Raw genomic sequence first — 16,639 nt, forward strand, 5'->3', positions numbered from 1 at the left:
CTGATAGTCTGCGCCTAGTGCACGCACGTATGCTACCCCACCAACTCTGATGATTTGCGATTCGTTTCGTGTTTAGGACTTGTTCTCGTTCACTTCGCACTCAACTCGGCATGCCTCCCGCGCGCGTGCGGAAGCGCGAAAACGGCTGTTAATTTGCGTGGAACAAATCGAGAAATATCGAAGTTCGTGAGGCCATGCGAAGCCGCCGGCGCAACAAAACGATTTTACGACCACGGCTGCCGATTCTTCGAACACGGCTGCGCACACCGATCTAGGAGGCCATAAATTGACTTCTGCGTGCGCAGGCACTCTTTCCAAGTTTTTCTACGTGCGAGTTTCGCGGATCTTTCAAGGAAGCTACCCAACCTGCCTCCTTCCCGTGTGTTTTGGTTTTCTAAGTCGCCCTACCACCGCATCCTCCCATCTCCTTATCGCAAGTTCTTGCTCTTCTCTCACAAGTATGCTCTCCTCTCTTGATCACAACCCCTTCGCCCGTTTCCACCGCTCCGCGACGCCCACCACGCTTGCTCGAATTAGTTTCGTTTTCTGACTGAAAACGGGCCCAAAGCTGTTCCACACGTTCTGGAGTGTGTGTCGCGTGTGCGCGTCTTGCTCACTCTTGGTGTGCGTGTGTGGTCATAATGGCCGACGGGAGGACTAGCATGCTTTTTCCTGAGCCTCAACAAAACGTCAAAAGTGTGACCGTGTGGCTTGAGCGTAATCCCTGCGTTAGGTGCCGCGTTGCGGAGCGCTTGCTCATAGCTGTTGACCACCTAGCAGCCAACTTGCCGCTTCGGGCATTCCGGTATTCAGCTGTGCACATGGTGAATATTTCGTGGGCGGCGGTGACGGCAACATGCGCGCGAAACTGTTTTCGCGAGGCCGACTTCGTCGACGTCGGGCCTGATGCCGAGTCTGAATCTTCCGAACTGCGGCGGTGATTTGTGGCAGCGCGTCGACTCCGACCTGGGAGAGCGGGTTGGACATTTGTTGCGATGGTTTCATTACGGCAGATGATGATGCCGACACTGCGGAACCGTGCACGGATTAGGGCATTGTGAATGAAATACATGGCGAGAGCGATTTGGAGGAATCAGATAGTGAGAACCATGAAACTTTGGAGCCAGTGCCTCATGCTGCCTATGCCACGGGCCTCGAAGAATGAGCACCCTGCCGTTTTAAATGAACTCGAGACCGCCCTTATCGCTTCTGCTCTTCAAAACACGTGCGTCATAAACGTTTTGGGGCTAAAAAAGTTTGTGTTTTCACTTGCAACTTATTTTAAAAGCTGTGTTTCATTTACTACGAACTTCGGGATACAGCGAACGGATGCCGCGTCACGCTTAGGGTCGTTATAAGCGGGCTCGACTGTATTTAAAATCTGCAAATTATTGCGTTCTGCGAATTCTACTAGTAGCTCCCCTCTGGCATTTCTAGCGCCGATGCCATAATCTTCTACTGCCTGGTATCGAGCCTGCTTGTTCCCTACTTTTGCATTGAGGTCTCCAATCAGTATAGTATACTGTGTTTTTACCTTACTCATAGCTGATTCCACGTCTTCATAGAAGCTTTCAACTGACGCGTCACCATGGCTGGACGTAGGCGCATAAATGTGTACTACCTTCATTTTGTATCTCTAATTGAGTTTAATTACGATAGCTACCACCCTTTCATTAATACTACAGTATTCCTCTATGTTGCCAGCTATGTTTCTGTGGATAAGAAACCCCACTCCCAGTTCTCTTCTGTTAGCCAAGCCCCAATAGCAAAGGATGTGCCCATTTTGTAGCACTGTATAGGCCTCATCTGTCCTAACCTCGCTGAGCTCTACTATATCCTATTTAACACCCTCTAGCTCCTCAAATAGTACAACAGCTAGACTTGGCTCACTAGATAAGGTTCTAGCGTTAAACGTTGCCAAATTCAGGTTCCAATGGCGATCTGTCCGGATTCAGAGATTCTTAGCACCCTCTGCTGCGTTGCAGATCTGACCACTGCCATGGTCAGTTGCTTCGCAGCGGCTGGGGACTGAGGGCCGTGAGTTAATTGACGTATGCATGTGGGAGGTGGTGGCCAGATGCTGCACCAGGGCGGCCAATCCTTCTTTGGTGAGGGAGTGCGTTACCGGCGGTGGTCACCGGTGAGGCCGCACCTCAGGCCTTTTAATGCAGTTCCATCTCCACGCGGACTTTTTTTTAAAAATCCAATTGAGAACTGCGAGGCACCAAGATTTGAACCACGGACCTCTTGCATGCGAGGCTGATGTTCTAACCACTACGCCATCGCTGCCGTTGCAGGACGAGGCAAATGCCCCTCCCCAAGTTCTAATGCAGAGCGGCAGCTCTAGGCTCCTCTAACATACAGGTCGAATCTACAAAGCCTAATGTACAAAATATTAGGCCTTTATCTCACAATAATAAAGTGTTCATGTGGGGAAAATGAGCATGGTCCCTGTTCCACTCTGTAGCCCCTGCATGCAAGGCAAACAGCCCCACTATGTCAAGAGCTTTTGTATGATGTGTCAATCAGCTGACCCTTAGTGGACGGTGCAGATTTGGTGACAAGGGTCAAGCCATCAGTCTGGGCTGGGGAGGCATGGCGGCTTCGGGGCGGGACGGGGGGAGTGCTCTTGACCAACACTCCCGGCTGTATGCCCTCAGAACCAAGGAGTGGACGGCTGCACCAGAGCAGGAGAGATGCTTGTCATATGCACATATACTTGCAGCTATTGATTTAAGATTTCCTGTTCAGTCAAAAATAACAATGCTATAACATCTACACAAGAAGTAAAGGGGGTAAATTACAAACATTTATCATGAAAGATTCAGAAAACTCAAAACACTAACTTTGTCCATGACTAATGCATCACTGTGAATGGCACTCAATATGAGCAAATGGACTCTCATCAGCTATTACATAATTTTAAATTGTTTATTTCTGCTATTCAGGCATGTAGGTGCAGCATGTTGCTATCAAACTAATATTTATAATTCTTTATTTTATATATTCAGCAGTGCTAGGGAAACAGATGCACCCTTTCAGGTGATCTCCATAAAAACAAGAGCCATAATCATGTAAAACAAGCACAAAATGTTACCGTATTTACTCGCATTATTTGTGTACTTTTTTTGGGGGATTCTGGGGCTCTGAGAAGGGGTGCGCGAACTATGCAGGTATTTCACGAACACATAAGAAATAATGTGCAATAGTCGTAACGTGTCAAGTATATACCGTATAAACCAGGCTATAGGGCGAGTGGGAATATAGGTCGACCCCGCAAGTTCAGGTTACCGAAAAAGAAAAAAAAAAAAAGAAAAACCGAAATTGCTGAACGACATTTATTTGCGAATTGGGCGCACTGCCCTCAATCGTCGAAGCTCCCCTCAACCACCATCGCAACTGTTCCTATTCGTCAGACGAAAGCACCATTGTCTTCTGAAGACGAGAGTTTGTCGCTGGCCGCCTCCCACAGTGCATTGTCTTCCATGCCATACAGCGAGTTGCTGATGGAACATCTCTCGAAAGCATTTCCCACCATGGAATCCGGCAAGGAACACGAGACGGAAAGCACCCAGTCACAAACAGTCACAAGCGGAGGCCTCTGTAGGCGGCCCATCGGTGTCTTTGGGTTGTCGCCGCCACTTTTGGTACTCCAGCCGCGCTCGGTCCTTGAACGGCTTGTTTAGCACAACGTCAATTGGTTGGAGGGTGGACGTCATACCACCTGGTATCACGGCGAGGTCTGTTTTTCCATCCTCCACTTCGCGCTTCACAGCGTCGGTTAAGTGACCACAAAACGCATCTAACACCAGCATGCTGCAAAGACGCAGCAGTACACCTGGTTGACGGTCCCAGACTACTCGTATCTATTCGATCATCATGGCCTCGTCTATATATCCCTTTTGGTTGACGCGAACGACAACACCGGATGGGAACACTTCCTTCGGCATTGTCTTACGTTTTAAAATGATGAAGGGCGGAAGCTTTCTACCATCTGCCATGCATGCCAGCATGATGGTGTAGAGCGAGTGCTCGTTGCCAGTGGACAACAGCTTCATATCTTTGGCACTGCATGATCATGGTCGATGAAGGCATGTCAAACCACATGGGGTCTCATCGGCATTGTCAATCTGCCCCATCATGTAGTTTTTCTGCTCCCGAAGCCGGTTCACGAAACCCTGAAAACTTATAAGCTTGTCATCAAACTCGTCTGGAAACTTCTGACAGATGAATGTGCGCCACCGGAAAAAAAATCCTTTGCGTCTCATGAATCGACGCACCCAAGAGTTTAGTGCACAAAACTCTTCTCTCGTGAGCCCAGCTTCTCGAGCGAATTCCACAGCTTTCTTGCGAATGATATTCACGGTCACTGGCAGCGAGCACGCATGAACTTCTCACACAAAGTTTCCTAGCATATCCTCCAGCTGCGAATGAACCGCACTTCGCCCACGAAATGACATTTTCCGACGATTGCACGTCTGCAGCTTCCCTTTCTGCACCCTCCAATAGTGCACGCTTTTTTCTGATACACCAAAGCGGCGCTGAGGAGCCATATTCCCATTTGCTTCTGCGAACTCAACAACCTTTAACTTAATTGGAGCTGAGTACTGCCTTCTCGTACCGCTACTCATATTCAGTGAACGAAAAAAAGACCACTAAAAATGAAACACAATGTCAAGTGGAGCGAGAATTCAGAACAGATCGGAAGCAAATCACGAACACAAAAAAAACAAACAAGAGAGAAAAAAACAACAACTTGCTATTGGATTTGAATGCGAATATGGCCGTGTCCAGCTTCTCATGCACATGCAAGCCCCATGTTGCCAGACAGCGGTGCACTGTTGGCTAGACACTGCTATTTAAGACGAGGGGCGACTTTAGCTCGTTGTTTTATTGAAAATATCTCGGCTTATATTCCTGTTTATATGGTACTTTACAGAAGATAAAGTAAATTGGAGCACAAACCACGTGTACATGTTTATTTAACAGAATTAGCACATACCTTAACCAGTCAGAACTAGTCACACACGGTACGTCTAGTCGAAATTGCTGATCCAGAGATCCAACTGATCAAGAATCATCATTGGGGCCACTGCCACCACCCCCCCCAAAGCGCACCACCCTCGGTTCTGTCTAGCGCGTTTCAATGCGCCATTTTCTTGAAGCTAAAGATTTTCTCGACAGTGCTGGGAGAAACTATAGGCCCCCCGACACGGCGATACCCGAGGACCTAAGCATTCGCACATAATTGAAAAGTCCTTCTTCAACGGCAGGAAATCTGTTTCAGCAAGCGCACACTCTCTTTCTTTCAGACCGATCGCACCCATCGTCACATGTTCGAAAACTTCACACTGAAGCTCTTGGCAGTGGTACAATTCCAGTGTTCTTCGGCAAACTTCACAACAGCGAGCTTTAATTTTGCCTGGTATATAATTACTGCAAGTGATCGCAAGATAACAGTAAAAACGCGAAGGACAGATGGCAAAACCTAAAGTTTTAAAATCAACTAAACATGCGTTGCAGTGCAGATACAGAGAACGAGGGGAACAGTTGGCGCGACAGGCCCGACAGGCCCTCGCACACCTCTGGTGCTGAAAGTTGTTCGTGCCGTGACGTGAGGGTGCATTCACATGGTGGTAGAGATGGAGAGATAGAGAGGGACAAATGCTCGAACAGTTCCGGTGACCCGTCAACAGGTTTGAGTGTTCGTGCACAGTATTCTAGGGACCCTAGTTTAGGGGAAGTCTTCAGAAAAAGTAACTTTGCACTCGCAGCCCGTCTGATGCGCTCGCCTTGCCCGCCCATCCAAAGAATCCACAAGTCCACAGTCTCTTCGTGCGCGCTGGTGAGCTGGCTCGGCCAGGTTGGGGAGCGCAAAATATGTGAGTAAATATTTTTTTTTCTTAAAACTGACAAAATATTAGGGGTGTGCAAATTATGCGATGGCACAAATTATGCAAGTAAAACGGTAAATAGCTCAAGTTAATGTAGATTCCACTACATCCAATAGGGTATCCAGGATTATAGCTTTTGAGAGGTCAATGGGGAGTGCCTTTTCTCTCTTTTTACAGGCTTCTAGGGGAAGAAATGGAAGGAGGTGGGTCAGAGTTCTTCTAGGGATGGGTGTAGGGGGGTGTTTAAATCTGACTATACATCTTTTAAGAACTGAATTGTAACCTTATGGCTACTTATGGCTACATGACAAAAAAGAACATTGACTATGCTGTTGTGTAAATTTAAACTCAATAAACAGAATAAAATATTTTTTCTTGATCATATGGAATAAATCACTAATGCCATTTTTGATATAAAATTCCTAAATGACACTGTTTTATGGTTGGTGTGAAATATAATGCATTTAACAAACTTTTCCTCGTTTGCATGCTACATACATATGTGCAAACTTATGTGCACACACACACACATGCACACCTACATGATGTTTCCCTTGAGACAATACCAACTACTATAAAGATTTCATGGCAGTAAGGTGCCTGTTGTCTACACAAATGAACTTCACGTCATGAGAAAAATACTTTGTTGCTGCTAAGGTTCCATTGAGGAGACTAATCACCAACACTTATTTACTTTCGTATGATCAACTTGAGGGCAGTAGTCTCTGAAGAAAAGTTGTAGGAAGTCACAATTCATTAATTTTTTTAGAAACCAGAATACTTTTATGTGATTTGAGATGTTCCATATCAAATTTCAATGCCCTGAGTCAGGCGAGAGTGAAATCTTGGCTGGTTCAGGGCTTTCTTCTCTGGTAGATGGAAAAATTTTGCCTGGTGGACCTCTAGTGGTTGAATCTTCCCTGGTTCTACCAACATCTACACATAGTGTAGGTTTCAGCAGAAGGCTCTAGTGTAGGTAGGTGTAAGTGTTTGTAGGCAATACCCTGCATTAGGCAGGAAGTGGGGGTAGAAGGAACGAGGGGTTTCTTTTCTAGAAAATTCCTGACCGTCAAAAATAATATCTGGTGTTGTTTAACATGCCCTGACATCGTACAGTTCACAGACCTCTACCATTTTGCCTCCCCCAAAATGTGACTGCCATGGCCAGGATCGAACCTGGGACCTTTGGGTCAGCAGCCGAGCACCGTAGCCACTGATCCACCGTGGTGAACAGTTCCAGACAGTTCCCAGCGGTCAAAGTTATGCATTTATTTGGTGTACTAGTGTAGATAGGAGGCCCTAGTGTAAGTTTATAAAGAAGTCTCTATTGTTTATAGGTTTAGGTGTAGGTAGGTGATACCTTCCACTGGGCAGGGGGTGAGAGGTGTCTCTTTCCCAGTATCTGACAGTTCCTAGAAGTCAACATTACATATTTATAGAATGCTCTTGAGGGAGCACATTTGCGGGGTGTTTTATTTTTTTAGACAATAATACAGTTTTAGAAAAATTCTGTGACAGCTAGGTTCCAGTAGTTAGTCCACATGAACTCTATGTTGATGTAGAAATACTGTCCTGCAGCTAAAATGACGATGGCAGAAATAATGAACAAAAGCTCATTAACTTTTTAGATATTGACTTGAGAGCAGTTTTTTATACAGAAACTTGTGGTGCACGACAATTTATGGCATGCCCATTTTTTAAAAATCACTAAAGGTCAGGTAGCTTGATCATCAAATTTAAAAGGCAAAATCTAAACTGGTTGTATCTGGCGTGCACAATGTGTGACGAAACACTGGAACAACCAGCGACACGGAAGTAATGAAAATTGAATGAAGGTGTACTAAAGCACAGTTTGGTCAAAAAAATTGGCAGGCATTCTGAATTACATGAGTAGGCAGCTTAACGGGCCCATGACACCCAATTTTTCATTATAATCTGTGTTATGTGGGACTTGTGCAGTCACATATATTACATTTTAGTACATTTGGTCGAGAACTTAATTTATAATTGAATATTTTTACAAACATGCGAGTAGTCTGAGAGTTGGGCAACACTGGTATACTCCCGAGCCATGATGTAACGAAGAGCCAGCTGTACATAAGGTTGCCACCTTTTCTCGAACAAAAAACCAGCCCTCTGAAAGGAGCTAGCAGTGGTGGAAAGGAGCTAGCAGGAGATTAAATTAGTGTTGAACAATAGATGCCACGTCAGGTCTTTGGCATGCAGTTGCAGTGCCATTTAATGTAAGATTGCTTTTTTTTTAGCCTATATAAACAAACCTGATGTACAAACAAAAATGGCCCACTGAGCTAGCCTACCAGTCCAATTTCTGACATAAAAATACCCATGATAAGAAATACGCTTCGTTTGCTCTTCTGAAAAGGAAATCAGCCAATGACAGTGTGTGCAGACCACCAACCGACCTGCTGTCTAAAAAACCAGCCGAGCAGGTCTAAAACCAGACAGGTGATAACCCTAGCCTGTACAAGGCGTCTGCATTCTGGCAAACGGTGTTGTTCCATGGTAAGCTGCACAGAAAATCGAGATAATTTAGCTTTCTTCAGCTTGGCACTGAAATTTAACAATTGGCAGCACCTGAAACTTTGGTGGAAGACGACGGCTCAGCTCCTTCCAGCACATGATATCACACACGACATTGCAAGAAGTTGGTCGCCCACAATGGGCGGGTTTTACGGCCTGCCATTTCTAGGACTTGTTTTGCAGTAAAACATTCTTTTACAGCGTACTTCTAATATCTGTCTAGGGGTAATTGTCCCCCTACATTTAGTTTTTGCTAAAAACCACATATTCTTGAGGAACTGTGTCATGGCCCCTTTAATGTTTGCATGCAATAAGTGGTGCTTATCTGTTTCTTTCTTAAACTATAAAGTGGTGCAAAAACATGTTTCGCCTGTTGGCAAAACGAAGCACCGCAGTGGCTGCCAGAGTTTCTTGCTTCTCAGACAAAGAAAAGGTTGATATTGCAATTTTTTTTGTGCACAGTAAGAAAAAAAAATAAAATAAGCACTGAACTACACGCCAAAGTATAGTGATGCGCCATACAAGTGCTGTGACTAGCAGCTTTTCACGAAAACATACAGCTGTAGCGTGCCTTGATTTAAACTTCGTCACTACCTTGTCATCAGTATTTCCGGTCTGATGTAGCAAAATGATCACCATGCGTCGTACGTATTGGACGTGATCAGTTCGATTTTGCCCTTGATATTCGATGACGAATATCTCTAAAAATGTGCAAATGTTTGTGATTAAAAAAAAATTAGTACAGTGGAATCTTGGTATAACGAACTTCAGGGGGCCACAACAATTTTTTCGTTATATTGAAAGGTTGCTCACGTGAAAGCCCAAAAATTGACCATAAATACTTATTTTCCACCAACCAAAATGACTTCCCTTTAATATGGTGGGTCCTTGAACTCGTTTTTCATGAGAAAAAACAAATGCAGAAGTGAACACTAAAAAATGTTTGTTTACTTAAAGATGTCATGATTTTTGTTGGATGAGCTGGAGGTGAAGGCCTCGAGCTCATCCACATTCCTGTGGTGCGATTCAGTTGTGCGATCTACTTCCTCGCTTAGCAAAACCTGCTTCCCCTTTTTTGTCGCAAGCAGAGATAAACTCGTTAGGGTGCTTTAGAATAGTGCACTGCGAGTACTTGCGGTGCGGTCCCTGCCACTGTGCATGCGTCGTAACTTGAGTCGCCAGTCGCGTTCGCGGCTCACCTGCAGAAAATCCGAAATCACAGCCCCGTGTGCACCCCGCAAGCGCTGGTTTTAAGGCTACGGTGTCGCTACGACTGTGCGTTGCGGTTTGCGGGGGGGGGGGGGGCAAACACTATTCTAAAACTGATATGGCGGCCGCTATGCCTGCGACGCCCGCAGCACCTGCAAACGTTATTCTAAATCTGCCTATTGTAGTAGCATCACAGTGCGTGCACCGACTTGCTTTGTGGACGCGATAAGTAATCACCGAAAAGAGATGAACACAACTGACAAGGCCTCCTGGAGCACATGTAGAAGGGACAAAGATAAGAAAAACCCGAAGCGTATGGCTGTCATCGTCTCTTCCGAAGAAAAGCAAGAGCTAAAAATAAAATGATAATTCCTCACGTTTCGTTTTCTGCTCTCTGGCTGTCTCAGCCGATAGTTATAGCGTGAGAACAGAACGACGACAAAGAGACAAGAAGGACACGAGCACTTTTTGTCTCTTTGTCGTCATTCTCTTCCCGCGCTATAACTATCGTCATGCCATACCAAGTAGCCCAAACTGCCACACTTCGCTGTCTCGGGTTTTCCACGCCCATGCTTTATGCTCTGAAACTGCCACTCTGCCACTGACCTTGCCCTCCCGTGTTGCCCTCGCCCCTCGCCTCGGCGCTTGGAGACCTGCAGCGTTGGCGCTTCAACAAAAAGAAAAAAGTCATCATTTTGTTTTTTTTTCTCCTTCGCATCGCCGTGCGTGTTCCGAGAAGCAAGGCATCCATTCGCTGTGTCGTCTGCTTGTGTACCGCTCTGGTGGTCGTTACGGATTTCAGAACATGAGTTCGCTGTACCGAGGCGTTGTTAATATAATGCAGTACTAAAGTATCACTCGTTATTCTGAAAAGTTTGGTATTCTGAAGTACGTAGTAGTGAAATATTTTACATTGAAACTATTAGCAGTCGGCGCGAGATTTTTTTAAAGGTTCGTTAATCTGAAAAGTTTGTTAATATAGGGTTCGTTCTACCGAGATTTCACTGTATGCCGCAGATTGGCACACAGTACAACTGTCTAACATAAACAGCCCTCGAGTTGATAATTAGAGTTTATTAACAGGTTTTCATCAATTAATTGCAAATGTGTCATTTTAACCACGGCAAAGTAATTTTGCCATGACTTGGAATTTGTGTGAAAAAGCGACAGGAGTGTTACTTCCATTGCATTTTTATAAGAAATCAGTATTGTCTAGAGAAATATCACCCTGTATTCAATCAGTTAACACCAAAACAAACTAAATGACTTGTCTGACTCTCTGTGTAATGTAATATCCCATTGACTTGAGTCCCTGGGAAAATTGTAGGAGCCCTGCAACACTTTTCCAAGTAATTGTTGAATAGCTTAATTAAAAAAGCTAATTGCCATATGAATGAACTGTCACTAAAATTTTTATAATAGGTTAAGTGCAAGCAGAGTTGCAGGAATCGGTCAAACACTTTAAGCGCTTTCTCCCTCTCCTTTCATACTAGTGGGCAGCTGAAGGAAGGAGCATGCATCAATATTTCTGACACAACTGCTCAACTATATGAGCCCCCAGGGTCATGCTACATGTTTTGTTGCTTATCGCTCATAGCAGTGTGGATGCAATAATTTATTTTCCATGAGCGTAGACATACTTCCTTTGCCAGCGAACTTAAATGTGTGTAAAGAAAGCAGTATATTATTTAACATAAAGTTGACTTTAAATATTTTACGCACTGCCTTTTCTACATATGTTACACCAACTCTAAAAATCTGTTGCGCATATATCCCTATGTTGTGAAAATGTGAGTCTGTACAAACACAGTAACCTGTTGTAAATACCAAGGGTGTGGCTAGAATTTTCGCGGGGGCGGCGAAAGCAGAGAATAAAGCAAACTTTCTTTGTTTGTGTGCATGTGTGTGCACATATGTGGAGTCAATTTCAAAATTTCGATGGGGGAGGGAGGTTTCGACCCCCTCTGAAATCCCCGTACTACACTCAAACCTTGTTATAACGTAACGGGACATAACAAAATAATGGATATAACAAATAAATGAACTTTCCCTTGAAAGCTCCATTGAGAACCATGCCTTTTAAACCTCGTTGTAACGAAGTAAAATTGACCAATAAACAGATATAACAAACTAAATTAGTCTATCTAATAGTATATAAAAAAACGACCGTATTGTGTTAAGTATAACGTTTTCTGCGGAGTTTGACAGTCGTTTGGCACGGCTGTTTCAAAACTCCTGCGCTGACCTTACCGCCACGCCCCGCGCGGACGAGAGAGCCATCATCCTCACACAGCAAGCCGAGAGGATTGAGGAAGCGCTCAGCGGGTCACATGATCGAGAAGCGGCACCGCAGTGCAAAGCGATTTTCCTCTCACAATGGCAACGACTGCGCCGCCGCTTCTACCATGGCTGCTAGCCTTTACAACGAGAGAGGGCTCTCTGCAACAGCTTTCTTTTTTTTTTCCTCTCTCTCTGCGCGTGGCCTTGACAGAAGAAGGGTCTCTACGTGCAGAGACGAAAAAAGGAGAAGCGTGGCGCAGGCGCATCGTAGATCGGTATTTGAGAGAAAGCAAACAATCCACTACAGTCTTTTTTTTCCTTCTCTTCTTTTCCTTCTTCACGCGCAGCGTTGAGAGGTGCCGCCGCAGGATTGGGCATGATTCTGAGAGCATTTTCGGAGTGTGGTATGTTCAAATTAACCGTCGCAAGTGTTTGCACGCATGAATTACAGGGCGTTTTTGCCCACTGGTATACACATAGCTTTGACAGGACCTCAGCATGAGTTTGAATTACCCGAAAGTTCAAATTAATGAGATTCGACTGAGTTTATTTTCCATGGCACGCGTGGTCGTGTAGCGGTACATCGGGTCACAAGGCGGTTTCCTTCTTTGCATGCTTATAGATGCGCGCCCATCTGAGCATACATTTCCACAAACTGTTATAATCGATAGAACGAAATAATGAATAAAACAAAATAACTGTGGCTCCCCTTCAACTTTGTTATAACGAGGTTTGAGTGTATAGGGAAGTATAAGTAAGAATTGCTGATGCTTACTAACACAAGTAAATGTAAGTATTTACCATGCCAGTGGCAAGTAATTACCTATGCTTTGCTGCTTTTCACTGTACAGCTCAGTCAGAAGGAAAATAGGGCTTGAACTTGGAAGTTTGACATGCAGTTTTCTCTTACTTATACAAGCAAATTGTCAGAACATAGCATGCAGAGTATATCATGTTCTTTGTCGCAACACATTTTACCAGCAAATGAGAATAACCTCTGAATAAAATGAAAAGCAAGCATATTTAGCCAGGGTTTGTTATATCAGCAAACTTGTTGAATCAGCTTGCAAAATTAAAAGAAGGGTGACAAATCAGCTACCTAGAACAGCTGCCATGCTGGGCCAGCAAACAGGTTCAGCGTAACAGTGTAGCCCCCACAGAAAGTTACTTGTGACAGGGTGCTATTCAAACTTCTTGGAGACAGCATGCTGTTTAAAGCAGACAACTGCTCATTTACGAAGGTTAGTTGCACTTCATATAACATACTCTACAAACATAAACTAAGCAATTCAGTTTATATGTCCACAATACAAAACAGAGGCCGAAATTGTCAATTTTTATACTAGTGTAAATTTTCTTTGGCAGGGTGCAGTAGTTTGATTTAAGACACGTAAGAATTGAAGCTAGCCCGCCGCCATTGCACGGGCTTTGACACCTATTTCTGCCGCTCTCATGTCCTGACATGACTCTCCCCTCCTTTGCAGTCTGCCCCGCTGGGGGACCGGGAGTCAGTATTCAACCCCTCTCACCTGGTAGCGGATGTCGGCTGTGGCACCATGCGCGGAAACTCTCGGGACGTTCGGCGCGCCCGTATTGGGACAGAGTGAGATCTCTCCGGGACATCCTAGGGTAAGCAGGCATTTCTTTTCCGTCCATCAGCTCCTATTGTTTGGGGCTTGTCAGACTTAGCCAATGATGCCTTGCACCCGGAACAAACGCTCACCTTTTGTTGCCCCTTTTGAACGTTAGGCTGAAGAGCGGTGCGGTGTCTCTGCGCATGGTCATACTACATCGACCTGTTCCTCTCAAGGCCAACGCGAGCGGAGTTTTGCCCTCGCTCGAGCGATCGGGCCCTGTTGTTCCGGTGTTAACGTGAATCACTTTTGGCCACAGAAACAGGCTTGCAGCACCTTGTGAAGTACTTCTCGCCTGTGGCGTGAATAAGCCCATTTGCTTTCCCACCGCCCCTTTTGCAATGGGCTCTGTACTGTGTTTTGGGTGTTACCACAGACAATAAAGTGTTGCGACTTTGAACAGTACCGTGTTCTCGCCATGGCGACGGTTAATGCGTGTCCTGCGGCTGGCTAAGACTGAACCCACGCTAGTGGCCGTGCTTCTTTGGGATACATGTACACTACAGACAAAGCTGTTCACAGAGTGAAATTTTATCAGAAGTGAATTAATTTGCATTGGCATGCAATGATGAAATAGAGGTGTCAATTTTGGAAGCTGTTACAGACATGCCAAGTTAAAAAATGAAGCACAGTGCCACATACATAAGGTCTTGCAGTCATTCTCTCTCTATGCCTTTCTGCAGTGCAATTCACCAGTATGTCATGCCAACAAGTCCAAACACCCAAATTACCTAAATCACAGTTCAACAGCATGACCACCAATATATTCCAGCTTAAACCACCAAAAACAGTTGAAGCTGAAAACATCAGCCTATAGTACTTCAAGCAATTGCACCTGTCCTGTGGAGTCATGGCCTGGAGGAACTGCTTGGCCCTGTCTTCATTGTACTGGCTGCTCTCCAGGGCCATGTTGAGCAACGTCTGGGACACCGCAGGAAACTGTTCATGAAGGTGAGACACCACTGTAGGGAACAAAGAACAGTTTTAGAAGCATGTCCAATATTTTGCACTTACTATATCCAGAAGGTGAACCGTATTGTGTACTCTTAATTGCTTGCTGCATTGAAAATACTACAGTATGGACTAGCATGTACTATATCGAGCTTGTGTAGCAGTAACAACATTGACACACAACACAACAGCACTCAATGCAAGCTGAAACACAGTGCCCGTGGTCCAAAGGGTTACAAAACTTTAGGAAAGTACTGCCATACAAAAAAAAACTGGTGAATTTAATGCTCTCATCCCTGGTACTTAATGTCAATGCTGCCATCCAGTTTTGAAGTCATTTGTCTACAGGCATCATGTTGCAACACACACGCTGAATACTTAAATTCTAGGCTTGTGCGAATAGTGAAATTTAGGTTCGAAGCAAATAGTGATTTTGATCGAATAATTTCGAATCAAATTCGAATGGTATATAAGACATATAAAAAAAGGGAATATTTATCATGACCTAACTAACCTGCACAATATTTCTTTTGAATCGAAATAGAGGCTGTATGCAAATGCCATTTTTTTTTCATTCACGGGAAGTCAAAACAACCTTCGGTAGGATGCAAGTGATAACCTGTAAGATATTTAATGTTTTCAAATTTATTATACTTGGAGCATATAAGCCGTCATAACAAGCTTAATAAAATGAAGAATTGATTTGAGGGTAACATGTTCCTTTAAAGGGTCCCTGCAACACTTTTTCAAGTAGCCAAGGAGCCAGTAAACATGCTTGTCGCCTCACAAATTTACCGCCACAAAGTTTCTAAAATTTCCCGACAAAATAACTGTAAACTAAGCAAGAAGGAATGGCACGGCGAAAGAAAATAAGTCACACGCGCCTCGTGACCTCGAGCACCTCTTTTTTTCTTTCTTCGAATACGCGGCTTTTCAGTGCAATTGCGCATGTACTCGTGGACAAGTGGCGGCCTGCCGTAGCGGCCCAAGTAAAGACGAGCGCGCCGTGCTCAAATCAACCAATGGCTGTGACCAGAGCTGTATATTCCTTCTTGACTGTGACAAGTAATTTTTGAGCTTGTAGCGTCATTTGCCGAGAGAAGAAAGCAATTTTTAGCTTTGAAAATTTATTGTGAATTACAGACTGCGTGCTGCACGATAATATTTGCCTTGCGTGTTCTCGGTAGCCTCGACTACCGATCGGCAGGGTTTTCTGACCATGATCAGTAAGTGTTGCAGCGCCCCTTTAAAGGGGTACTGACACAAAACTTCTGGGCTGAGATAGCCTGCGGCATCAATTCTCGTGAACATTCGTATATCATCTGCAAAATATTGCCACGTTCCATTTCCCAAATTTTGTTATCGTCCCAAAACACTACACGATTCTCAGCGCAAACCGCGCCTGCAGTTTTCGAGAAGCTTCCGGACTGTAGTAGATCACTTCGATAAGATCACGCCCACTCTGCGAACGGTACAAATTATTTTGGAACCTACGCCATCGCCAGCGATAACGCTAGAACATTCGACGGCAAGAGTATAAATGCCGACGCGCTTCGCCGCTTCTCAGTAGTTGATCGACGGCCGACGCTCCGTTCGCCGCTATCAGTTCAAGACTAGTTGCTACTGTAATCGGACTTTCCGTTTACCGGGCACAGGTTCGCCAAAATAAACAGTTAAATTCCAACGCAACGTCTCCTGTATTCGGCCACGTCACGACCCCGTGACATCTGGTGGAGGTGCTGCTTCTTTGATGTTCCGGACACCCCCTTCAAGCCGTGACCCCAGCCCAAGCGGCAAAGAAGACAAGGACGCTAACCCCGAACAGCGAACAAGCCGCAGGAAGAGGGGACTACAACCAGAGTACGGGCCACTTCCTGAAGCAGCCAGGCAGACCCGGATCCCGACATCAACTACTGCAACCATGACTGCCCTCATGCAGCCTGCACCACTCCTGCTCTGGCAACTCAAAGAGCCGCCAACTTTCCACGGTTCACCACTGGAAGACCCAGAAAGCTTGATGGAAAGGTTCGACCGCATCGCCGCCATCAATGACTGGACAGACGATGACAAGCTCCGGCATGTGTATTTCCCCTTAGAAGATGCTGCTCGGACCTGGTTCGAGAATCAAGA

General features: G+C 45.1%; 1 protein-coding gene across 1 annotated transcript in view; it reads right to left on the bottom strand.

Annotated features, from left to right (window-relative positions):
• Positions 1-16,639, bottom strand: part of LOC119162239 (uncharacterized) — a 114,256-nt gene that overhangs the window by 49,599 nt on the left and 48,018 nt on the right. Inside the window, exons 8-9 of the mRNA XM_075879033.1 lie at positions 14,379-14,520; positions 2,535-2,677 (exon numbers count right to left, since the gene is read on the bottom strand). Of these exons, the coding sequence (XP_075735148.1) occupies positions 2,535-2,677; positions 14,379-14,520 (285 nt within the window). The remainder of the gene's footprint in view (positions 1-2,534; positions 2,678-14,378; positions 14,521-16,639) is intronic.

Source organism: Rhipicephalus microplus, chromosome X (genome assembly GCF_043290135.1).
Source record: "Rhipicephalus microplus isolate Deutch F79 chromosome X, USDA_Rmic, whole genome shotgun sequence".
Lineage (NCBI taxonomy): Eukaryota > Metazoa > Arthropoda > Arachnida > Ixodida > Ixodidae > Rhipicephalus > Rhipicephalus microplus.